Below are 24437 nucleotides of genomic sequence, written 5' to 3' on the forward strand. Positions count from 1 at the left end.
ACAATTGAACAAAAAACTAAATAAAAGCTACAAATAATTCGAAAACACCTAGTAAAAATTGCTCGAAATATGACAATTTTGATATTCACCGATAAAAATGCCCACCAAATTGATAACAATTGGGCAATTAGTTATGCAACTTCTCTTACATCAATGTAAATAAATAAATAAATAAATAAAAAGCTTTATTTTTACAAGTGTTACAAATACAATAGATAACACTCGTGGCCCTAAGATAGGGCAAAAGCCTCCCCCAGCCTGCACCATTCTTTCCTGTCCTGGGCGATCTTTTGGAAATGGTGATGGGTCAGTAGTTTCTTAAAGTCGTCCCTCCACCTAGCTCTCTGTTTCCCTTGCCTTCTTGTCCCCGTATTGAACCAGAAAGTGACTTTTTGTGTCCATCTGTCGTCCCTTAATCTAGCCACATGACCCCCCCACCCCCATTTTTTTGATTTTATCAGATTGACTGCATTTCGGTTATTTTTCAATTTCATTTTAATTGTTTTGATTTTTATCCGATCTCTTTTTTTAAAATTTAGCATGGATCTTTCCATTGCATTTTGAGTAGTTCTTATTTTTTGTTCTATTTTTTTTGATATTGTCCATGTTTCAGAGCCATACGTAAGAGTTGGGAGGACACATGTGTTGAAAGTTTCACTTTTTATTTTTGCTGGGAAGGGACCTTTGAAAATAAATTTTAGCGACCAAAATTTGTTCCAAGCCAGAGTTATTCTTCTTTCAATTTCTTCTATTTGGTTGTTTTTGCATGAAATCTTTTGCCCGAGATAGATTACACTTTCTACAGTTTCAATTTTTTCTCCCTCAATGGTTATGTTGTATCTTTCATCCACATTGTTAAGCAGTTTCGTTTTTGATAAGTTCATTGCTAAACCTGCGTTTTTTCCCTTTTCGTTCAGTTCTTCTATCATTTTTTCCAGCTCCTGTTTTGTCCCTGCTACCAGTGTTACATCATCTGCGAATCTCAGGTTGTTTAAGTAATCCCCATTGATTTTTAGACCCCTTTTTTCCCATCCCAGATCTCTGAACACCTCCTCCAGACTGCTGTTGAACATCAGGGGTGACAAGGGATCCCCCTGTCTTACTCCCCGCTGAATATCAAAAGGTTCCCCAGGTACATCTGTAATTATTCGTCCTTTCAAATTTGAATATAGTTCTCTTATGACCCCAACAAAGAAGGGAGGGACCCCCTGTCTCTCCAAGGCCAACAGCAGAAATTTATGATTTAGTAAGTCAAAGGCTTTAGTGAAATCTATGAAGGCTAGGTGGAGTTCTATTTGGTACTCCTTACATTTTTCTACTAATTGATTCAGGACCTGGAGATGATCAATTGTGGAAAACCCCGAGCGAAAACCAGCCTGTTCTCTAGGTTGATATAAAAAATGTCTAAGTCTCCTCTCTAGAATTTTTGAAAAGATTTTAGAAATATTTGAACTTAACGAAATAGGTCTGTAATTATTAATTTTGTCCCTTTCTCCCTTTTTAAAGATTAAAATGATATCTGAATATTTCCAATCTTTGGGAATCCTTTGTTCTTTCAAGATTTTATTAAAGAATTTGGTGAACACTTTTGTAACTATTTCCTCTCCTATTTTAAAGCATTCATTAGTAATTTTGTCTGGGCCTGGAGATTTGTTGTTTTTTAAGTTTTTTATAGCCCACTCTACTTCTCTAGATAATATTTCAGGCTCCGAAAAGCCTATTCCTAGTGCATTTTCTGATGGATTCAAATGATTTTTCTCTCCGTATAATTTGGAATAGAATTGAGTTGCGTGTTCATTAATTTTATTTCTATCATAAATTCTGTTATTTCTTTCATCAGAGAGGTAAGGAGTGTAAATTTTTCCCAGACATCGATTTTTTTTAATCTGCTTCAAGCTTTTGGTAGATTCCAAAGTTTCGAGAATATATTTTTCGTTTTTTTCTTTGTTGAAGATCCTCAGCTCTGATTTTATCCTTTTGCATAGTAGATTTAATTCTATTTTTACTTTTGTTGTTTTATGCTTTTTGAGTTTTAGTTTTTCTCTGCCCTGAATCAAGGTTTTTATACCATCTGGTAATTTGCTGAGATTTGGTGTTTCGTTTTTTATTTGTGTGTTTTCATTGGCATTTATTAAGGCTTTCACTATGAGTTCGTTTAGGTAATCTGTCTCCCCATCCCAGTCTATTTCATTGAGACTTTTGTTTAGTTCGTTTTGGTATGCTTGCTTATTTTCCTCTGAGGGTCTTCCACAATGTTTATTGGTTAGAGTTTCTTGGAGTTTTTGGGGTTTTTGGAGATATTTTGAGTTTTGAGTCTCCAGAGTACATGATATTACTCTGTGATCAGAATTGTAAGGGAAGTTATACATAACCTCGAAATTTGTGATATTTTTTGAGTTCAGAGGGGTTAGCATATAATCTATTTCACTTTTGAATTCGTGGTTTGGTGCTTCCCAGGTCCATTTTCTATTGTATCTTTTTTTGAACAGAGTATTTACTACTTTTAAATTATTTTTTTGACAAAATCTTACCAATCGCCATCCTCTATCGTTCCTCTTACCAAAGAAATATGGGCCCAAATTTGCTTTTTCCTCTTCGTTTCTCTTTCCTATTTGGCTATTAAAGTCACCCATTAAGATGATTTGATTGCTTTTATTTTTTTTTAATATTGTTATAGGTTTCTTCGAGTTCCTCGTAAAATTTCTCACTCACATTTTCCTCGGAGGTGGCAGTAGGTGCATAAACTTGAATTAGTGTTAGAAAATCTTTTTTACCTGTCTTCATTACTAAAACAGCTATTCTGTCATTAATTCCTTTGAATTCTTTTAGTGACTTTTTGTATTTTTTGTGGATCCAGAACCCAACGCCTTTTTGTCCAAAACTACTACCTATGTAACAGAGAAGGTTTCCTTCTTTCGTTTCAATTAAATTTTCCCCGCTTCTCCTCACCTCTCCCATTCCCAAGATATCAATTTTGGAATTTTCTAGAGCACTTTCGAGTTCCAGCAAATTTTCTTCATTTAAAAGGGTCCGAACATTCAAACTTGCAATATTAATCAGCTTTTTTCTTGTTTTTGAGTAACTAAAAGTTGTTGGGGGAATTTGGTCTACCTGCCTTGATTGACCAGATCTGACTGGGCAGGCTGAGTTTGGCTTTTTACATTATCTTTTGTTAGGTTTAGGTTTCGCGTAATTTGTGATCTTCTGTTGTTGTTTGTTTGTTTTCTTGTTTCTCGTATTTGCCGCTACTGGCTCAGAATCCGCTCCATCTTCCTCTTCGTGAACTGCGCTCAAACTGCTTTGAAGTTTTTCCTGGAGGTGATTTACGTCGTTTATGCTCGTCATTCTGACTACCGGAGAGTCCTCCTTCACTCTGACCAGAACCTTGCCATCCTTGACCCAGGCAAAACGTATTAAATTATCCTTTCGAAGGTTCTGAGCGTATTTGAGGATTTTCGCTGTCTCGTACGTTAGATGTTCACTAATGTAAATTGGCATTGAAGGGTTAATACCCAACATATCTGTTTTTGGTTTTAAAAGCTTTGCACTAGAGATTAAAGATGCCTTTTTATCGTAATTCAACAGACGAACTATTATTGGAGGAGTGTCTGATTTTGATGGTAATGATGTAATCGTAGCAGTGCACAGATTACATCAATGTAAGAAATCCGTTCTTATTAGACCATACTCTACACTGCTTTCTTGCAACACTTTCTTTGATACAATCTACTCAGTCAATACAGAGAGGTGCTGAAGGCCGTCGATAGAACTTTAAAAATTACAAGTTACCCGAAAACAAAAAAAAAGGTCAAAAATTGTAGTGTTATTTACCAAATAATCTTTCTTTGTTTTATTTCTTTTTTTAAGATCATCATTACAGTTTGTTCATTTTGCTAATCAAACATTTTGTTACGAAAATTCATACATCTATTGCATTATTTATTTTATTCATGTTGCCAGTAATTTTCAGCATGCTACAGCAGTTTTCAACGATACACGATACACCATGTAAATAAGTGGCCAATTAAACTGCCTTTCTTCTGTAAATCGGACATTTATAAAGTAATCGAAAAAGTTCTGACCGAAAATCACAGAAAGTCCGAAGCAGCGAACATTTCATCACGAGTGTCGAAGTGGTTGAGATATAGCAATGATAATTTTAAAGGTACTTACCCCGCTGATAAATTTCCACGAAGCTTGATTGATTCATATTCAAAATCACCTGGAACAATTAAAAATGCATACGTCAGTAATCAAATTGCAATAAAATGTTGTAAAAGTCTTAAAACTAAGTATAACGTATTACAAAAAAAAAAAGTGAAATCAGAATAAAAAATCTCTAACAGGTAGATGAGCGAATATTGCTCAAAACGTGATACAAACTTGATAAAATAACACCTAAGCTGGAAAAAATAACCAGAAAAGAAATCATCGAAATTCGAATAAAAACCAGACTAGCGAAAGCTCAAAACAGATACATAATTATCAACACTTCGAAAGTGAACATATCAAAATGCAAAAAAAAAATTTGGATTCCAGAAACAAAATGTGTTGAACTACTAAAAAAATCGCAAAATTGAAAGAAGAGAGGAGGGGGAAGATTCACCGAAATAGAGAGAACGAAATTCCCAAAATCATTTTAAAAAATTAAACACGAAAATATATGCACCAATTCTAAAATAGCAGACATTCTGATATGATTGAGCATTTGATGAAACAAATAATTATTCAAAAGTTGAGAAAAATGAATAATAATTGTTAAAATTAAAAATTTCATAAATACGAAGAATTATTTCAGAACAGGAAACTTATATGTAGATCCGGAGAGGAAAAAATTGATCAAAAGAATAATGTTGAAATACATCAAAATTGCAAGTCCTCGAGAATAGGTAAATCTCAAGAGCGAAATAAAAATTAGAGAAATTCTGCTAAAATCTAAGTTGGAAAAAAATCACGAGGATTCCAGAATAAAAATTCGATTAAAAAATTAGAAAACCTCCAACGAAAAAGTTAACGAGTAAAAAGCACAAAAATTTAAGAAAAAACATCGTTGAAATTGAAAAAAAACCTCGCAAAAATTCACGATAAAATTACTTACAGCGTAAAAAAAACATGAAAATTTGGGGAAAATCGTCGAAAAATTGGGAAAATAGAGATCGGTGAGAATTCAAAAGATATCAAAAAAGCCCCGGAAAAATTTGAAGTAAAACCATCGAGTCTCGAAGCACAAAGAACTTCAAAAAAAAAAATTCTCCAAGAAAGGGAAATTCCACAAAAATTTCAGCAGAAAACATCACTAAAATTTGAGGCAAAATTGTGAGAAAATTTTAGACAGAAAACCGAATCAGTAAAATTCAACACAAAACAATGAAAACGGAAAACTTTCGAAAATTCAGAACAAAGAACTCACGTGAATTGAAAGTATGAATTCGGAAAAACATAAAAAACTTCAGAGGATATTCTCAAGATTGAAATAATCTAAAATAACCACATTTGAAAAAAATTTGGAGCCTACCAAAGGCATCGGTATCACTATAACATAAATTTTCAGTAAAAATTGTTCAAAAACATCATTGAAATCGCATTAATACAATTAAAAACCAACCATTCAAATATGTCCAAATTTCTCATATGAGAAAAATCGAATCGCTTACATCACTGAGAAATGGAAATGGAAAAACTTACAATTAGTTTAATTCCGACAAGATTAACTAATTGAACATTACTATTAGTAATTGTCAAAAAAAAAACAGCTGAACTGAGCAAAACATCGGAAGGCTTGTAGTAGAAATTACCTACTTGAATTTCGGTAAAAGGAGCAGAATCCTAAAAAAAAATGCCAGAAAAAGACCACCAGATCAATGTATTTCTAAAAGAAAAAACCATCATCAACGTACTTTTTCATCAACGTGCCGTTTTTGGCACGTGGTAGTTTTTCAAGACAAAAATTACATTGGCACGCGGTGTTTTTTTTTCGCGATTTTTTTTTTGAATATTTTACACGGATTTTGGCAGATTCTCGAGAATCTGGATCTTAGCAGATTTACAATCCACGATTATCTATACTAAAAGGGAGTAGTTTTTGAAAATGGATTTTACATTTATCCACTTGAAAAAAGATTTTAAAAGATATCAAAAATCCAGATTCTCGAAACATTACACATCTGATCTAAGGTCATGGTCACGATATTAACTTGTTTTTTGGGGATTGTTCATTGTTTCCTGAGAGTAATGAAGAAATAATTCATACGAATGCACATCAAACCGAACTATGTACATTTTACTTTACGTAGTAGTTCAAAATCAACAAGATCTCCTAAAACACAGCCGAACTAAATTAACTTTTATCTCAAACCAAATAATTTCACGCGATTTTTGAAATAAAACAACGCGAATAACAACTACATACCAACAATAATAATTCGTTGCATTACGTAGACATAGAGGGTATGATCATTGTCCGCCATTTTGGTTACGGTTTTCAACGGACTGCTACCCTCCCCTTCTTTTCCACACTTCACCCAGAAATAACCAAAATGCCGGACAATGATCATACCCTCTATACCTATAGTACCCTAACGTAGACTTATGAAACACCCGGTACCTGCGAAGGCTGATACTAATAACTACCACTAAATTATTAGTATTTACATTTACCTGTATTAGCTGTATTACAGAGAATAATATCCTCCTACTCCAAAACAATCAAATGACATCGCGATTCGCGAACATCTTCTCGAGTACCTACTCGAAGTCGAAAATTAACCGAACGCGAAGAAATCGATCAAAATATTGAGATCCGCAACTCACAAGAACTAAATAGAAATTGAAAACCGACGGCTGACGACATCGACGACACGGCAGGGAAAGGCAAATTAATTAACCCAACAAAATGAACTACACGAAGACCCGAAACGACGAAGACGACCGTTCATAGCTGAAGACTCGAAAATGAACTGAAGACTGAAGGCTGAAGCAAGCATCGTGCAGACTGCAGACAAGGGAAACTAAAAGCATTTTAATTTCCCGCCACCAAGGCACTGGAGACTGGACGAGTCCACTACGCGTAATAACAGGTTTCCTTCCCCCCAGACCGTCGCAATCGCATTTCGCACAATCAACATTTTTGCTTTCCTGGAACTCTGGAACAACTGCGCATTGCGCAGTAATTTCATCATTTCATTATCAACGAATGGATCGATTCGAATCGAAAGAGCAGATATTATTGAAAGCGATAAAAAAAATGTCGAATTGCGAAATACGGAGAAACCTTAATATTCTCTCACTCACACGAGTAGATCAGATCAAGAATAGGAATACGCTACCAACATCATTCTGTGTGTAGATGTTTACTTTAGTGGTAGTAACGACAACGACAAATACGATGACGCATTTACTTTGCTAACCATTATAATAGACTAATCAACGATAAGACATTTATGGCCAGCTCACAGGCTTCTTCAGTTTTAGCTGATGCGTAGTAAAAAGTCTTGATGTGTGTACTGTGTATTATTGCCCTCTAAAAGTTTCGTGCCACGAACATTCCTACAATACCCTACCACCGCACAGCAGACAGCTCAGACTGGTTATGTGTATTCAACATTTCATTTTATTTTAAGAAACAAATTCCAGATGAATGTACGTCCAATCGAAATCTCAGAAATCTAATACCGCTCCTCATTTCTCCCCAATCTCAAAAAATATCCCAAGGATAAGGAATCCAACAGAATGGACCGAGGAAAGAAGAAATGTCGAAGGATTTAGACCCGATTTAGGGAAGACTTTCACTTTGAGTCGACCTGGAGGGTACATAAGTACATACATATTACATGTAGGTTCTCGAAGAGAAGGCAATTGGCATTTTCGAAAAATCAATAAATTCTAGAAGATGTAGAAAATGATAATTTATGTACCTACATATTCGATCGCTCCTTTTTAGGAAAATTCGTGCGTGTTGCGTGTACCTATTGGCCAAAATTGATGAAGACGATCCTGATTCCGATGCTTTTTCATATGACCAAAGACCCCGACCCGTACCCAAACAATCAGCCATCCTTATCACAAATTTTGGACTTGTAAAAATTTACGTTGTTGATCGTTGATCCAATTGCAAGTAATAAATAAGATAAGTTCTGAGTAATTTTATTAAATTCAATTGCTAAATCATACGAAAAAAAAGAAAAATCTAAGAAAAATCCAATAATGAGTGATAAAGCAACAAAAACACGAGTAAATAAATTTATTGGGTAAGGTACTTTTTTGTTTACTTAGCCGATTCCATCTTAGGAAGTTTGGAAAAACACTCAGTTTGCTCAACAGCAAGTGATATCTTATATCTACAACAAAGAACTTAGAAATTGCAACACGATGAATAAACACTAGAAAAAATTTTTCCCTTCAAAATACAAAGTTTTCTCTTCCAGTTGTACATTGCGTTGTGTTATTTCGAAGATTCAACGGTGAGTCTTCGCATTGGCACATACAAAATGACCATGTAGGTACTTGGTCGAATTTTTTTAAACAATTGCTGGGTTACATATGAAATTTTCGCATATTACTACGATTCGACTAGAGTTTTAAGCGAATTCAACACCACAGATCGCACATAACATAAAACTGTAATCTACTCATTATAGGATTTTCCTTCGATGTTTCTTTCTTTTCGTATGATTTACCTAGCGATTGAATTTAATAAAATTACTCAGAACTCATCTTATTTATTGCTTGCAATTGGATCAACGATCAACAACGTAAATTTTTACAAGTCCAAAATTTGTAATAAGGATGGCTGATTGTTTGGGTACGGGTCGGGGTCTATGGTCGAGTAGTTCCGGTAACTTTCAAAATTGAGCTATTTTGGGTCAAATTCTGAGGAAATATTCTTTTTAATACTTTTTTAAATAAAATAATATGAATATCAGGAATATTTATATTAATTATTTTTATATTAATTGCTTTTTTAGAAATTAGGATATTCATTAATTTGAACCCAAATATCTTATTGGGGAATAATATAGTAATTACTAATTTTATTTCAACTATTCCTTATTTAGGAAAAATTTTATCAAATTGAATTTGAGGAAATTTCAATAATAATATTATTCTAATTAATCGTTTTTTAACTCTTCGAAAAGATGTTAAAATCACGATTTCATCACAGTAAAAAATCTCAGAATTTGACCCAAAATAGCTCAATTTTGAAAGTTACAGGAAAAATCATATGAAAAATTATCGAGCACTTGCTAGGGTATTTCAAACGTAAATTCTTCAATTTATTTCAAAAAATATGCATAAACGCCTTTTTTAGGGGTGCCTAAAATGGGGGGCTCTAAAAAAAGGGTTCAAAATTACGAATATACAGGGAGCTAAATTCAACTTTTTTATCTAGATAATCGATTATACACCTCAAAACGTTACGTTTGGCGCAAATCGCAGGTTTCTAGTTTTCCAGGGGTTCCCAAAATATCGAAATTACAAAAAATTGGAAAATTGGATTTTTGAGTACCAGCGAAAATTTTTATTTAGCTCAAAATTTGGTAGGATGGAGGTCTCTCAGATACTAATAAACTGTGAAAAGCTTTTTAGCAAGGTTCAAAGGGGTAGGATCAAAATGGAGGTTCCAAACTTTCCAAAAATGAAACCCCCCTCCCAATTTCTGCCTTCGAGGGTCGAAAATAAAAAAATCTCCTCTCATAAGGTTTATCGGCTTCAAACAGATATTTTACGCTAAAAAAGTTTTTGAAAATAATATTCAGTGGTTCCTAAAATCATTTTCTTATTCGCAACTTTGGGAACCCATGGAGCCCAATAAATTGTGATTTTGGGTTAACTAAACACGGGTTCGTATTTCGGACATTTATTACAACATTTTTAGAGTGATCGAGTCGAAAACTAGGTAGGGCCAAAAAATGGCCTTATCGCAACTCCTCCTTTGTAAATATGCCTACGTTTTTGCCAAAATTGCCAAAAATACACACTGTTTTTTTTTTTGTTGAATGGTTTGTTTTTGGCAGAATTTGCAAAAAGTCCTCGTACTTTTCTCCAAAATTGCCTCACATAGTAGGTAATAGGTACATATCTTAATTTTTCGGCAAAACTGATGAAAAAAATCTAGTCTTATTTCTTTAGCTAAAAATCACCAAAATAATCTTGCTTTTTTGCAAAAAAATTTCAAAAGCTTCTGTTTTTTGCCAAAAAAAAAACAAAGAGTTATCCTTTGTTTTTAAAATTGCTGAAAAATCTGGCTTTTTTGTTCGCCAAAAATGTCAGGAAAGAATGGAAAGATAATCAATTTTTCTTCAGAAATGCAAAAGAAAATTTTGCTTTACTGCCAAAATCGTCAAAAAGTCTTTTTGTTGCTAGCCCTCAAACGACAATTCATGTAAAAAAAATAGGTAAGTACATCAAACGTTGAATTTTGAAATTTTTTCACAATTTGATGCATTTTTTTACATTATAGGTATCGTGGAACAGTAAATTTCTGCAACATCAAGTTGCGATGTAATATTCTTGCAAAAAAGTATTTCTTTGTCTCAAAAATGCCAATTTTTTTCAGGAAATCCTCATTTTTTGTACGTAATTTGCTAATTTTAAAAAACTCTTTTGTCAAAATTGTGAAGTTTCAGAAAGTTGCCTTAAACCTTAAAGGGGTTAATTTTCACCAAAATTGGGAAAAAATCTTGCTTTGCTGCCAAAATAGTCAGTTTCTTTTTCTTGCCAAAAAATATCTAAAAGACTTTAGTAACTTTTTTCCTGATTTTTTGCAAAACAAAGCGCTAACATCTAAAAAATCTTATTTTTTCGACAACACGATGAAAAAAATAGCCTGTAGGGTCTCCATTTTACCAAGTTTACAAAAAGTCGTGTTCTTTTGCCAAGATTTCAAGAAAATCTTTCTTTTTTTTATACTAAATAAAATTCCCGAATAAATTTTGACCTAAATTGCCAAAAAATCTCGGTTTTTTTCAGAGATTGCCAAAAAATTTTGCGACAATTTCAACATTCAAAAATTTACTGAAGGCTCCAGAACATGCTCGATCAAAAATAGGCATATTGATGTCGCATTTGATAAAGAGTCAAGCCGTCTTATGACAGAAACACAGATATGCAATAATTTTCGCGTGCATTCAGGCATCCACCATTCGAAAACTTTTGGATGTATAACCAATGCCTTCCCTTTAAACTGACGAACAGGCAACTCATTTCGAGTACAAGTACGTAAATTTGCCTAACCTGGAAAAGGCAACTCATTTCAAGTAAAAGTACGTATGTTTGGTTGTTAGCCTAACCTGAAAAATTATTCAATGGAGTCGAGTTGGAAGGAATTGTGTGGAGTTTGGAGTGTGACGAATAAGGATTAGCCAGTATAGGCAAAGGGTCGTTAAATTTAACATAAATGTTTAGATTTGGTTAGGTAGGTGGTAGATTTAGCTATGCTATGGTTCAGTATTCTCTCGTTTTTATACCGAACATGGTTGGCATTAGAAATTTTCGTTTTCAGAATTTTCTAAAATATACCCGAAACCACCTCCAATCGACTCAGCACATTAAAAATGGGGTACTAACTGAATATCATTTCAACAACTCAATTTGGGAAAATGTTGGGCAAATTTCAATTTTCAAAAATCTGCTACTGTACTTCAGAACTACCATTCGAAATGGTTCGAAACAGTTTCCCCAATCGATTTGGAGGGTCGAAAACAGAACACACACCAAATAAAACTCAAAATCGTTTAATTATGCTCTCAAAAATTTGATCTATACTGTTTCCAAATTCGTATTCGGAAAATCAGATCACATCAACTGAAACCTAAAGGACAATTATTTCAGCTAATTTTCAAATTCCGTGATTTTAGAATTTTTTTTTTTTGATTTTCCATTGAAAATAAAACGTCACAGGTGTAGAAGTTTTTTTTTTCATTTTTAGTTTTTTGCTGACACGAATTTTCATAATTTCATTTTGCTAGAAAACATAAAAAAGGAATTGTAGACTGAAGTACATATTTTTAATTTCATATTCGAGATATTGGATATAAAAAAATTATTGAAAATGGGAAATGAAAAAATGTCATTATTGTACTTTCAATGTGGATTAAAAAAAATTACCATTTTAAAGCTTCAATCAACAAGAATTGTACTCAGATTTTTTTTCAAAAAAAAGTAACTTTAGTGATCAAAATAACTGGAAAAATTAACCAGAAAAATCATCAATATTCAAATAAAAACCATTTATCGAAACTTCAAAAATAAACTGGGTGAAAATGCAAAAAGGAAGCATGAAAAAAATATTGGATTCTGGAAACATCCGAACTAATGAAAAAAATTGCAAAATTGAAAGAAGAGGGAGGAGGGAGAGTCCAAAAAAATAGGGAGGAACTAAATTTAATCTCGACCAAAATCATTTCAAAAAATTGAACACAAAAATATCAATTATAAAATTGCAGAAATTTTGACACAAGCGAGTATTTGATGAAAAAAATTATTCGAGTGTTGAGAAAGAATAATTAAACAATAATTGTAAAAAATTCCATAAATAAGAAGAATGATTTTAGAACAGAAAAATTAAAGTAAAGGGCGGAGAAGGGGAGCTTTGTAATCCAAATTTGGGAAAATAGTGAATTGTGAAAATTAATTTAAAATTTCGAATACGAAAAAATGTACCATGCTTTACTTCAGAAAGAAAAAAACTCCTCAAATTTGCAAGAAAAAGAACAAAACTTGGCAAAAATTGACACAAGTATCAAAAATAGAAAAAAAATGGAGAAAATTATTATTGAAATTGAGGGGAAAATAAAACGTGAAAAAAATCAAGAAAGCCCTCAAAAAATGGAAATAAAAACATCGAGTCTTGAGATCCAAAAAAAAAACAAACTCAAAAACTCAAAAAAAACTGTAGAAAGGATAATTCTCAAAAAATTACTGTTGACGCAAAATTGGGAAGGCATGAAAATTGAAAACTATCGAAAATTCAGTTCAGGAAAAATCACTGAAAATTCAGAACAAAGACTTCACGAGAATTAAAAATACGAATTTGGAAAAAAATCAAAAAAATGTTGAGAAAAATCATCGAAAATTTTCAAGCAGCAAAACTCAAGACGATTCAAGAGAAAAAAATAATTTGAACTTGAAAAAAAATCCACCCCAAAATGTGAAAATGATGATGAAGAAAATAAACAAAGTAGTCGAATCTTGAAGAAGCTCCCCCTCCCTAAAAAATGATCAAAATTTAAAGGAAATCATGATTTTTGGAAGAAGAAAATAAAAATCACAATTCCAAAAAAAAATGTAAAAAAATCACTAGTTTGTTTAAAGCAAGAGACTCGAAAAATGAACTGTTGAAATGAAAAAAATTCAGTCAAAATGCTAAAAAATGACCATAACTTGGAGCAAAACTAAAATCGTGAAAATTCAAAGTTATAAAGTCTATCAAAACTGAAAATACTTCGGAAAGGAATATAAATGGAAATTACCAAAAAAGTCATCGAAAAACGAAAAAAAAAATAATTCACGAAAATTCAACACTAAAATCTTCAAATCGGGGATGAGCAATAAAACCAAACTAGCTCGAGGGAAAATTTTTTATGAACAAATCACCAGAACTCAAGGTGATAAAAAATTCAGCAAAAAATTCAGGCGAAAAAAACAACATTATAAATCAAAACAAAATCATGGAAAAATTATTTTGGAAAAAAATCACTACGAATTCAAGATGTAAAAATCGATTAGAACAGGAAAAAATCCACTAAAAAGTATTGAAAATTTCAAAAATAAGGAATACTTGTTAAAATTAGGAAAAACTTGAAAACATTTCAAAAGAAAAACCATCAAATCTGGAAAAATAAAATTCAGAACGCTGAAAAAGCAGTGAGGGCATTTTTTTCTTCAAGAATTTCGGTTATAAATTTTGAAAATGAAGGAAATTTGTGAAAAAACTAAGAAAAAGTAACTTCCAGATTTCCTGCAAAATGATTATTGTGGTAATGAAAAATTTCAAATTTACAAATCATTAAGTTTTAAAATGCAAATTTCAGAACGAAATTATTGCTGTAATCCAATTAATGGAATTTGATATCGATGGGTACAATTTTTTTTCAATTTTGTACAGAAAATAACGATTTTAACATTTATTTTCAATGAACAGATTTTTATAAAGAGCCGACACCTTAATTTCAATCAATTTTTTCCATCGAATTCATTAACATTTCACATAATTGAACTACTGAATCTGCTATTTAGTTTTACACTACGACAATTAATGTTTTTTATTCAGTTTATTGGTCAGTTGAATTAGTATGACTTATTATAGCAATAAATAAAATCCCATATACTACGTAATGTTCGTAATAGCGAGAATTACCTATATCAGATAACAAAAATCGTGAAACAACCTGCTTATGTTAGGGCTCTTATGTTTATACTTCAGAATCGTCTCTCGTTATCTATTCCACGAGAGAATACTGATACGAAATAATGTGAACGGTGATTCATTTAGTAGTGATTTTTCAGTTTTGAAGTGAAAATTTCAATTTACGATAAAAAAATTATGTCCGTCAACACTCCAGAACATTGGAGAATCGTGAGAATTATACGAGAAGATAGTCCAGACGTGCAGAATCCCCGCGAAGATGAATACGATGAGAAGGAAAAGATCGAGTATGTATTGCAGTATCTATCTGAAAAACAACATCTTTCACGATATGATAATGACGAAGAATTGGTATTCTTTCCCGAGGTAATGTTTTACTTTATTTCATCCGTAAGTACGTATTTTATCGAAAAGAAATCTAATCATCTGTATCTGAATGTGGGTTTTCAGTTGTATGGAATATGCCCATCGTTTAGGCATAATAATTGTTTGCATCTGAGAAAAAATCGAGAGCTGTTGGTAAAAGTCGAAGGTTACATAAAACGAACAACTAGACCTGATAAAAGAACTCCCATATTAAGTTACATACACGAATACAATTTCGTTGAAATTTACCTCGATAATCTTCAGCTAAAGAATCCATTACCAAAAAAGGTACATCATTGTTGATCTTATTCTTTATCAGTAAGCGTTACTCTGATGTTTCACGAATAATCAAATTACATTCCCTGCGACTATGTTTCTGTTTGCAGATATTCTCGTGTAAGAATCTAAGAATACTTTCCCTAAAGGGGAATCATCTGAGGTCATTTCCTGCAGACGTTGGTCGTTTAAAAAACCTAGAAGAACTATATTTATCCAATAACAAATTACGAGCCAATTCGTTGCCTTATACGTTGACTTTCTGTTACAAACTGCATACGTTATTCCTAGATAATAATAAGATGGTCGCGTTGCCTGGTTTTCTATTGAAAATGAAACACTTGTTCACCCTTCGAAGGCAAAGTACGAAGACTTCGTTCCGAAAGATGTTCATAATTCAAAGAGCAACTAGGTGAATACACTTCGTATTTAATTTACAACGTATAATATAAATTGGTTTATCGTCCTTTGAGTGGATTACATGACGAAAATCGTTCTCAAATTTCAGGATCGAAAAAATTCAACCACTGGAAGAAAAATCAGCTGCCACACCCCGTGTTGTTACCAGTTTACAGAATCTTGCTGCCAAAGTAATCATAGCCAGTAAAATTGATTATTTTTCTATTAAATATTTGCCTACGATGGTTCAAGACGTTGTATCAAGGTATTACCCAGAATGCACAATATGTGAGAATTGCACATCAACCGAATTCGAAGACGCTGGTAGGTATTCTAGCTGTATAGATATCTGCTAAGGTGATCCGCTGATGATCGCCATTTTATGTTCAAAAGATTCTATAATTCACACGTGTATTCCACAGGTTACTTTGTTAGCACAAGTCGTTACGGATACCTAGGTAATTATTGGTCGGTGTTTCTTCATCAAGCATGCAGTAAAAATTGTGCCGAAGAGTTGCATAAAGCTTCGTACGAGCAGGAACAAAGCTCGTTAGGTCAACTGAATGACGAATATAATAAAGTTGTGACCAGTTCGCAAGTTGAATTGAGACAAACCAAGAAAAATTACCAATGTTGCGTGATATCTTAATTTACTCGAGTAGATGTGTGTGTTTTATTAGAATAATGATAAGTACTATTTTGAATTTTATATTGAATTTTTTTTTTTTTTTAATTGATTATAGGCAAGTAGGTATTATATGATTTAGAAATGTGATAAATAAACAAATTCTTAGCTGAAAAACTCAAAGAAATGATTTAAAAATCGTTTTGTTTATGTTTATTCGTAAAATCAACAGGTATTAATTAGTCCAGGACTCCGTTACAATGACGTTAAGAATTTCCATTTTGTTGATTATTGCCGTTTCCAGAATTACCATCGAATGGGTTTTGCAGATGGAAGTCCCTGAATATATGATGCGATCTGGGAAAAGGTACCCAAAGTCGGAAACATTTTTTTTCGTTTTATGGTCCCATATTGTTACGCACATCGAGACGAACATTTTAAAAAAAATGCATTTTGGTTGAAAAATGGCAATTGGGCACCTTTTTGAAGTTTGAACTTTAAAAAAGTCAAATTTGAGAAAAACCGATTTAAAAATTTTCATACTTGATTTTTTTTAAAAAATCATTCCTTCTCCAAATAATGCTACGGATGATATTTTAAATATGTTTTTAATGTATTTTTTCACGTAGAAATTGTTTAAAATTCCATACAAAGAATATTATTTCAGAACAGGAAATTCATCAAAATCAAAGGTACATGACGCAGGAGAGGGCTCGTGATCCAAATTAGGGAAAATACTGATTTGTGAAACTCATTTTAAAAATTCGCGTAATACGAAAAAATGTACCATGCTTCAGAAAGAAAAAAAATCCGCAAACAAATTCAAGAGAAAACGACATTAAAACCAGGCAAAAATTGACACACGTTTGAGAAATAAAAATCATTGAAATTGAGAGAAAATGGCCAAAACAGGCGACAGAGGAAATATCAAGATCCGGAGAGGAAAAAATTAGTCAAAAGAAAAGTGTTGAAATACATCAAGATCGTAAATCATCAAGAATAAATCTCGAGAGCGAAATTCAAAATGAAAAAAATAAGAGAAATTCTCCTAAAATTTAAAACGCACAAAATTTTAAGAAAAAACATCGTTAAAATTGAAAAAAAAAACTCACGAAAATTCACACGATAAAATTGCAGCGCAAAAGAAAACATGAAAATTCGGGGAAAATCGTCGTCTCGGAAAATTAGGAAATAGAATCTGTGAGAGTTCAAAAGAAATCAAGAAAGCCCCGAAAAAATTTGAAATAAAATTATCGAGTCTCGAAAAGTCCAAAATGAAAAAAAATCGAGAGCCTACCAAAGGCATCAGTCAAAATGAGCAAAAGTTGACAAAAATTGTTCAAACCCACCATTCAAATCGTATTAGAATACAATTGAAAACAGGATGTCTAACAAAATCTGAAAACTAAAAAGAAGGACTTTAGAAGGACCTTGGAAGTACCAACAGATGCCCCCCCCCCCAATTCATTTTCACAAAATTGTCAAAAAAAAACTTCAAAAATTTCTAATTTCAGTAATTTCTAAAAGAAACGAAAAAATTGATAATATTTAGATAGACCTGATCAGTTTCTTATCCAGGGTGTCTGGTGTATATCAAATCCAAAAAACAAAACTTCGTACCTTTTTCGTATTTTTTTCATAATTTTTTTCACACGCCATATTTTCAAGTTCTTTTTAGACATAAAAATTGAGTAATTATTGGGAGACTATTTCAATTAAAATTTCTAATAAATGTATTAGGGATTGTACTCAAATTTTTCTAAAAAACGTAACTTTAGTAACCAAAAAGTATTCAAAAAAGTGATAAAAAAAATTTTCAATGTAAAAAACAGAGGTGAGCATAAAACTTTTCATACATAAACATTACATTGTATTTTTAGAGGCGTGACGAATTGATGTGTGGTCGGAGATATGGAGGGGGGGGGGGGTGAAACTGAGAAATTCTCCCAACTTTTCTCGCAAAATTTTATCAACTATTTACTCTACACTCCCCCCCCCCCTTCACACCACGATTTTTTCAACTAATCGGCCAGATGCAGTTCGAACCATTTTTTAAAAAGAGAAGTCGGAAACAAAAAAGTCGAATAAAAAATTTTTTGAATTTTTTTCATTGATTGGATTATGTGTTTGGAATTTCTCGAGTTGATTTTTCCATTCTAGGAAATGTTTGAAAATTGGTGTAGTAGAATTGAAATCAGATCTAGCGATGAGAGGGTGAAAGCTTGTAAAAAATTGATAATTCAAAACGCAAAACATAATTTCTGATGCAAAAAGTTGATTTTCATAGCTTCAAAATTTTTCAGAAAATAACATAAGGTTGGTATTCAACTTATTATTATTAAAAACATGAGTAAACGCCCGAGCGAAGCGAAGACAAAAAATTTTGAAAATTCAGATAAATGATCTAGCCCGAGCGAAGCAAGGGCAAAAGCTGTGGAAAATTGATAAAATGAGACCTAAAACAACACAATTTCTGATTTTGATTAAATGACAGAATTATTTGAAAATTTGGAAGAATAAAGGACCTTCGAGCAAAAAGAAGGACTTTTTACTGATTTTTCGAAAAGAAGGACCCATAGGCAAAAATACAAACTTTTACTGACCTAGAAGGACCGGAAGGACCGTTAGACACCTTGGAAAACCATACAATATGCCCAAATTTCTCAACATATGAGTAAAATCAAATCGCCCACTGGCCGGCCTATCAGCATACCCCCTATTTAAGTACCCTAGCCCACATCATTAGAAAATGGAAATGCCAAAACTTGGTTAAATTCCGACAAGATTAAATAATTGAACATTATTATTATTATTAATTGACAAAAAAAAACAGCTGCATCGCAAAGCTTGAAATGAAAATTACCTACTTAAATTTCAGTAAAAGAAGCAGAATCTGCAAAATAGAAAAAATATCAGAAAAAGACCACCAGGTCCAAGATACATATGTCATTCAAAATTGAATTTTTTAAAAATGAAATGAAATTTTTTTTGAAAACATGAAAGAAAGTATGTAGAAGCAATCTGATGAAATTTTCAAATTGATGAAATCCTAAAATCTTGTATAAAACTTGAATCATGTGCTCTGTCAGCGATCTGAGGGCATATTGATGATTCTAAATTTAACCCCTCGACTACATACACAACTTACTACATCGATATGTCCCCCTATAAAACACCATTTTGGCATAAATTCGCGGAAACGTTTTCGTGACACCTTAAAATCAGCTATTTTTGTACTTTCAACGAAAAGTTGCCGACGTAAGGGACCACCGAACAAAAAAACGAACTCCACAGGGAGATTCAGCATCTCAAACACTACAAATTGAGTGCTAGCCGTAAATTTTAAAAATCGGTTTTGAAGCTTTAAACCTGAAAAACGTGAATTTTTAGCTGAAATGGCCCCACTTTGAAACCACGTGGCTCAGCCCCATGGTGCCCGGGGGGCTAAAAATTTTTTTGGGGCGGTTTCAACTCAAAAGAAACCACATATGTGAATTTCAGAAAATTTTGAGACCTACGTTTTTTTTCGACCCGCCCTAATGAGTATTGAGTACATACTACATACATGGCACGTGGTGGTTTTTTCAAAATAAAAATTATATTGGCAGTTTTTTTTTCAGCGGTCTACGCAAGATTTTACTCGGGTTTTGGCAGATTTAAAATCCACGATTATCTACTAAGGGCGTCGACCGACTAAGGAAGTAATTTTTGAAAATAGATTTTGGATTTTACTTGAAAAAAGATTTTAAAAAACACCCAAAATCCAGATTCTCGAAAATCTGCCAAAATTCAAGCAAAAAGAGAACACATTACACATGATCTAAGGTCACGACCTTGTTTTTTTTGGGAATGGGATAGAGTGATGAAGAAATTTATACACCTTACAAATACAAATGTACATCAAACCGAACTAAGACACTATAGCTTCACTCAGGTGAAATTGCTCGGCCATCTTTGGTGCAAAATAATTGAATTTCATGAAACCGTCACAGTGAGTCACTTGACGGACAGCAGTGCTGTGCTGTGATTGGCTGAAATCATTCGCTTTGCACCAAAGATGGCCGACCTATGACTAAACCGAACTACATACATTTTACTTTACGTAATGTACGTTAATGAAAAATCAACAAGATTGACCAAAACACAACCGAAGTGAGCTGACATTTTTTCCAAACCAAATAATTTCACGCGATTTTTAAAATTAAACGACGCGAATCACTACTAGGTAGGTACCACCAATAATAATTAGTCACATTATTCATAGTCACATTACGTAGACATAATTATGAAACATCTGGTACCTACGAAGGCTAATATGTATCTATCTACCAATGAAAATACGTATAACTACCACTAAATTATTGACATTGACATTTTTTACATTTTACCTGTAGGTATTACAGAAAACAATGTCCTCCTACCTTCAACAATCCAAAACAATGACATTGCGATTCACGAACATCTACTCGAGTACTCCAAGTCGAAAAATATTGAGACACGCAAATCGCAATCATAACTTCACAAGAACAGAATGAAAATTGAAAAGCGACGACACAGCACGGCTGGCGAAGGCAAATTATTGAAATTAAATTTAATTAAACCGACAACCGACAAGGCAACAATGAACAAATAGGTAAACTACGAAGACGGACGCCATGACCGTCCATAGCTGAACTGCTGAAGACTGAATCTGCTGAAGCTCAAGCAAGCACCGTGCAGACAAACTGACAATTGACAAACGCAAAATAAGCAATTCTATTTCCCGCCACCAAGGCGTCCAAGGCACTGGAGACTGGACGAGTCCACTACGCGTAACAGGTTTCCTTCCCCTACACTACCCTACACTGTCGCATTTCCATCTCGAATATTCGATTCGTATAATCAACACTTCGCTTTCCTCGAACAACTGCGCAGTAATTCCATCATTTTCATTATCAACGAATGGATCGATTCGAATTTCGAAACAGCACAGAATGGATATTATTGAAATCGATAAATAAAACGTCGAATTGCGAAATACAGAGAAACCTTAATATTCTCTCACACATGTACAGTAGATCAGATCAAGAATAGGAATGTTTACTTTAGTGGTAGTAGCGACAGTGCTCGGCTACTTCACATCAACCATTATAATAAAATAGACATATCAACGATAAAGCATTTATCGCCAGCTCACAAACACAAACTTCTTTAATAGTTTTAGCTGATGCAGGGTAAGTATTTCGTATTTCTAGGAATGTTCGTGGCACGAAAACCGATAACCAGTCTTGCACCATGTGACGGCTGTTGAAAAAACTTACATGAGGAGACAAATATGGTAAGGGTATAGCTTGAAGAAGGCAATAATACGTACACATTAAGACTTTCTATGTACAATACCACCACAGCTCAGACTGGTTACAGGTATTCAACATTTCATTTTAAAACAACTTTCAGATAAATGTAGGTACCCCCAAATCCCAATCGAAATCTCAGAAATCTGATACCGCTCCTCATTTCGCCTCAATTTCAAAAAATATCCCAAGGAATCCAACAGGATGGATCGAGAAAAGAAAAAATGTCGAAGGATTCAGACGGGTCAATCCACGTCAATTCGACCAAGAAGTGGTAGGTGGGTTCGGAGATTATTTTATAATTTTTCCTGTGGAAAGACCTTCCGAAGGGATGACCAATGGCGCAAATCGCAGCCCTCTGGCTCTAGCCCATTTTCAATGGCAGCCAGGGGGTGTCAAAGTTTTCAATGAACCTAAAATATCATCCATTTCAGCAGAGGGTTACTCTATAACCGCGATACCTAACCTACCAAAATGGAACTTTTCCTCATAGTTAGAGGTTTTGAATGACTTTTTGGTGATATCATAAAAATCAGTGTTGCCACTTTTTTTCGTACAAAAAATTAGCTCAAAAAGTTTCAAAACGTATGTACAGGGTGTCCAGAAATATCGAGCACCCCTAAGAAAGTTTTTCATTAAAAATATAGGTTGGCAACGTGAAATAGATGGATATGATTGGTGGAATGTTATCTCTCCAGCCCAACAACCAATCATGTGCTATCATTACTATCATTCACTGTGACCAACCGAAGTATTTTAATAGAAAACTTTTTTAGGGGTGCTCGATATTTCTGGGCACCCTGTAGGTAGTTTTCATATCGTTACGACTCTCAAAAAAATTGCGAAAAAAATATATTATGGACTACTTTTCACTCGATGAAATGAACTCATCGCAAAAAAATCAAAATTCGAAAAAATTCAATTTTCAATTCCAAACATCAAAAACAGTTTAGATTTATTCTGTTGTCTTATTTTGACCTCTTTCTGACGTATTTCATGAAAAAGTTGATAAAAATCACACTCATAGAAAAAATTAAAATTCGTTGATTTTTAGAATTTTGATTTTTTTGCGATGAATTCATTTCATTTCATCCAGTGAAATGGGTTTCCAACTTTTTCAACAGATACGTAATTTAAATTTTTTCAAATAGACTTTGCAACATAGTGCCATCCCAATTTTTTAATATCATGTTGTTCAGCATGAAAAGTAGTCCATAATATATTTAATTCAGAATTTTTGAGAGTCGAAACGATATGAAAACTACCTACGTTTCTGCTGAAATGGATGATATTTTAGGTTCACTGAAAACTTTGACACCCCCTGGCTGCCATTGAAAATGGGCTAGAGCCAGAGGGCTGCGATTTGCGCCATTGGTCATCCCTTCGGAAGGTCTTTCCACAGGAAAAATTTTTAAAAAATCGCCGAATTCACCTACCACTTCTTGGTCGAATTGACGTGAAATTACCCAGATCCAATTGACGGGACTGATGGAAGAAGGGCTCCTTCGGAAAAACATAGTTTTGAGAAGAACGCGTTCGTAGTTTTATGTACTTTGTTGCCAATTAAAAACTACTCAACGTATTGATTTGAGGTAGGTGTTTTTTTTGTTTTTTTTTTTTAGTTTGAAGACGTGTCGGCAACAAGTATTGACCATCACCTGCCAAATAATTCATCCACATCTTCAAAAAAATGAAATTTAAAAAGTCGCCTCGGAAGCCCATTTTCCATAAGTTCGAAAACTAGGCATAAGAAAACTAACGACATTATGTCGATTGGAAATTTAATTCTCTACAATTCTGTTTACGTGTAATTTTCGTGGGACGCTTCCTTTCGCCTGCAGATCAATTTTTATGAAATGAAAGTGAAACTGTAACACTCAAAATGGTTTCCAAAATTTGATTGAAATGTTTCATTCAAAACAGGCGCCATTGTGGGCTAATTAATGTGATTATTAATTAAAAATCACTAATTAGTTACGACTGAACTCCTATTCTGTTAAACTGCCATGGGTGACATGGCTGCAGATTTATACGGGAGCAGTACCATTTTGTAGCTCTCATCATGGGGAACAAGGGGCACTACCTACAAGCCCCTCTATCTATTCATGGGAAGAAACTACGGGCGTCTAAAGTCTAGAAAATGAGCAAAACCAAAAAATGAAAATTTGTCCAAATGAAAAATTTGACCTAGGGAACTTGTAGAACATTTTATTAGATGAAAATTGCAATTTTTGGGATTAGCCTACCTTCATTTTCGAAGGGTCCATGCAATTTTGAAGTTTTGAAACAGATCAATTTCTGAAAAATTTCAAATTTACTCAAATTGATCTGTTTCAAAACTTCAAAATTGCATGGACCCTTCAAAAATGAAGGTAGGCTAATCCCAAAAATTTCAATTTTCATCTAATAAAATGTTCTACAAGTTCCCTAGGTCAAATTTTTCATTTTGGCTAATTTTCTTTTCTTGGTTTTGCTCATTTTCTAGGCATTAGACGCCCGTAGTTTCTTCCTATGAATAGATAGAGGGGCTTGTAGGTAGCGCGCTGTGTTCGCCTCGACGAGAGCTACAAAATGGTACTACTCCCGTATAAATCCCCCATGTCACCCATGGCAGGTTAAAAAACAAAAACGACTATGTCAACAACTCAACATGGCCACCAAGTGCAGAAATCAGCTAAAGAGGAATGAATAAATCGTTGTATAGCGTGCTATAGGAACAAGATCATGAACTGAAAATGAACACAAGGTAGCCAACACTTCGAAGAACTCAAATCACCAAAGTGCGAAAAAAGGGACTTCGGGCGCTGAGACCCCTTTTCCATCAGGCCTGTCACTTCAAAACAGACCTTCACTTTGAATCGAAAGTAACCAACGTAAGAAAAAATTTCAGATTCGAAAGTGCACCAAAACTTCCTGGAGGGTACAATCATATGGGTTCTCGAAGAGAGGGAGGGCAATGGCATTTTCGAAAAACCAGTTTCAGAAGATGTACCTGTTCGAGATTATACGTCGACTTGGACCACTGCCGTCAAAATCCAAGATCGCATTTAGGATTCTACCGAAAGGTTGAAAA

General features: G+C 33.5%; 2 protein-coding genes across 11 annotated transcripts in view; one reads left to right on the top strand and one right to left on the bottom strand.

Moving 5' to 3' along the window:
- Window positions 1-24437, bottom strand: part of LOC135844575 (uncharacterized) — a 427884-nt gene that overhangs the window by 373239 nt on the left and 30208 nt on the right. For 4 of the 10 annotated variants that reach the window (XR_010558657.1, XR_010558622.1, XM_065362918.1 and 1 more), the window contains exons 1-2: window positions 20453-20741; window positions 4174-4222 (exon numbers count right to left, since the gene is read on the bottom strand). Coding sequence is in view for 2 of the 10 variants with exons in the window: in XM_065362918.1 (XP_065218990.1) it covers window positions 4174-4222; window positions 20453-20545 (142 nt within the window). In the remaining 8 variants the exon portion in view is untranslated. Of the gene's footprint in view, window positions 1-4173; window positions 4223-6657; window positions 7229-20452; window positions 20742-24437 lie in introns of those variants that run through there. The other 6 variants (XR_010558609.1, XR_010558630.1, XR_010558618.1 and 3 more) reach the window with 2 other exon arrangements.
- On the top strand, window positions 14343-16231 carry LOC135843191 (leucine-rich repeat-containing protein 58-like). The gene is made up of 5 exons (XM_065361015.1): window positions 14343-14731; window positions 14816-15019; window positions 15118-15419; window positions 15516-15730; window positions 15829-16231. The coding sequence occupies exons 1-5, from the start codon at window positions 14543-14545 to the stop codon at window positions 16053-16055; spliced, it is 1137 nt and encodes a 378-aa protein (XP_065217087.1). The 5' UTR covers window positions 14343-14542; the 3' UTR covers window positions 16056-16231.

This window comes from Planococcus citri, chromosome 1 (assembly GCF_950023065.1).
Source record: "Planococcus citri chromosome 1, ihPlaCitr1.1, whole genome shotgun sequence".
NCBI classification, from domain to species: domain Eukaryota; kingdom Metazoa; phylum Arthropoda; class Insecta; order Hemiptera; family Pseudococcidae; genus Planococcus; species Planococcus citri.

Excerpts from the sequence above, each read along its gene's own strand:
- LOC135843191 (XM_065361015.1), top strand. The coding sequence starts at position 14,543 with ATGTCCGTCAACACTCCAGAACATTGGAGAATCGTGAGAATTATACGA. Across the intron at positions 14,732-14,815 it reads AATTGGTATTCTTTCCCGAG|TTGTATGGAATATGCCCATC; the intron begins GTAATGTTTTAC and ends GTGGGTTTTCAG. Across the intron at positions 15,020-15,117 it reads AGAATCCATTACCAAAAAAG|ATATTCTCGTGTAAGAATCT; the intron begins GTACATCATTGT and ends TTCTGTTTGCAG.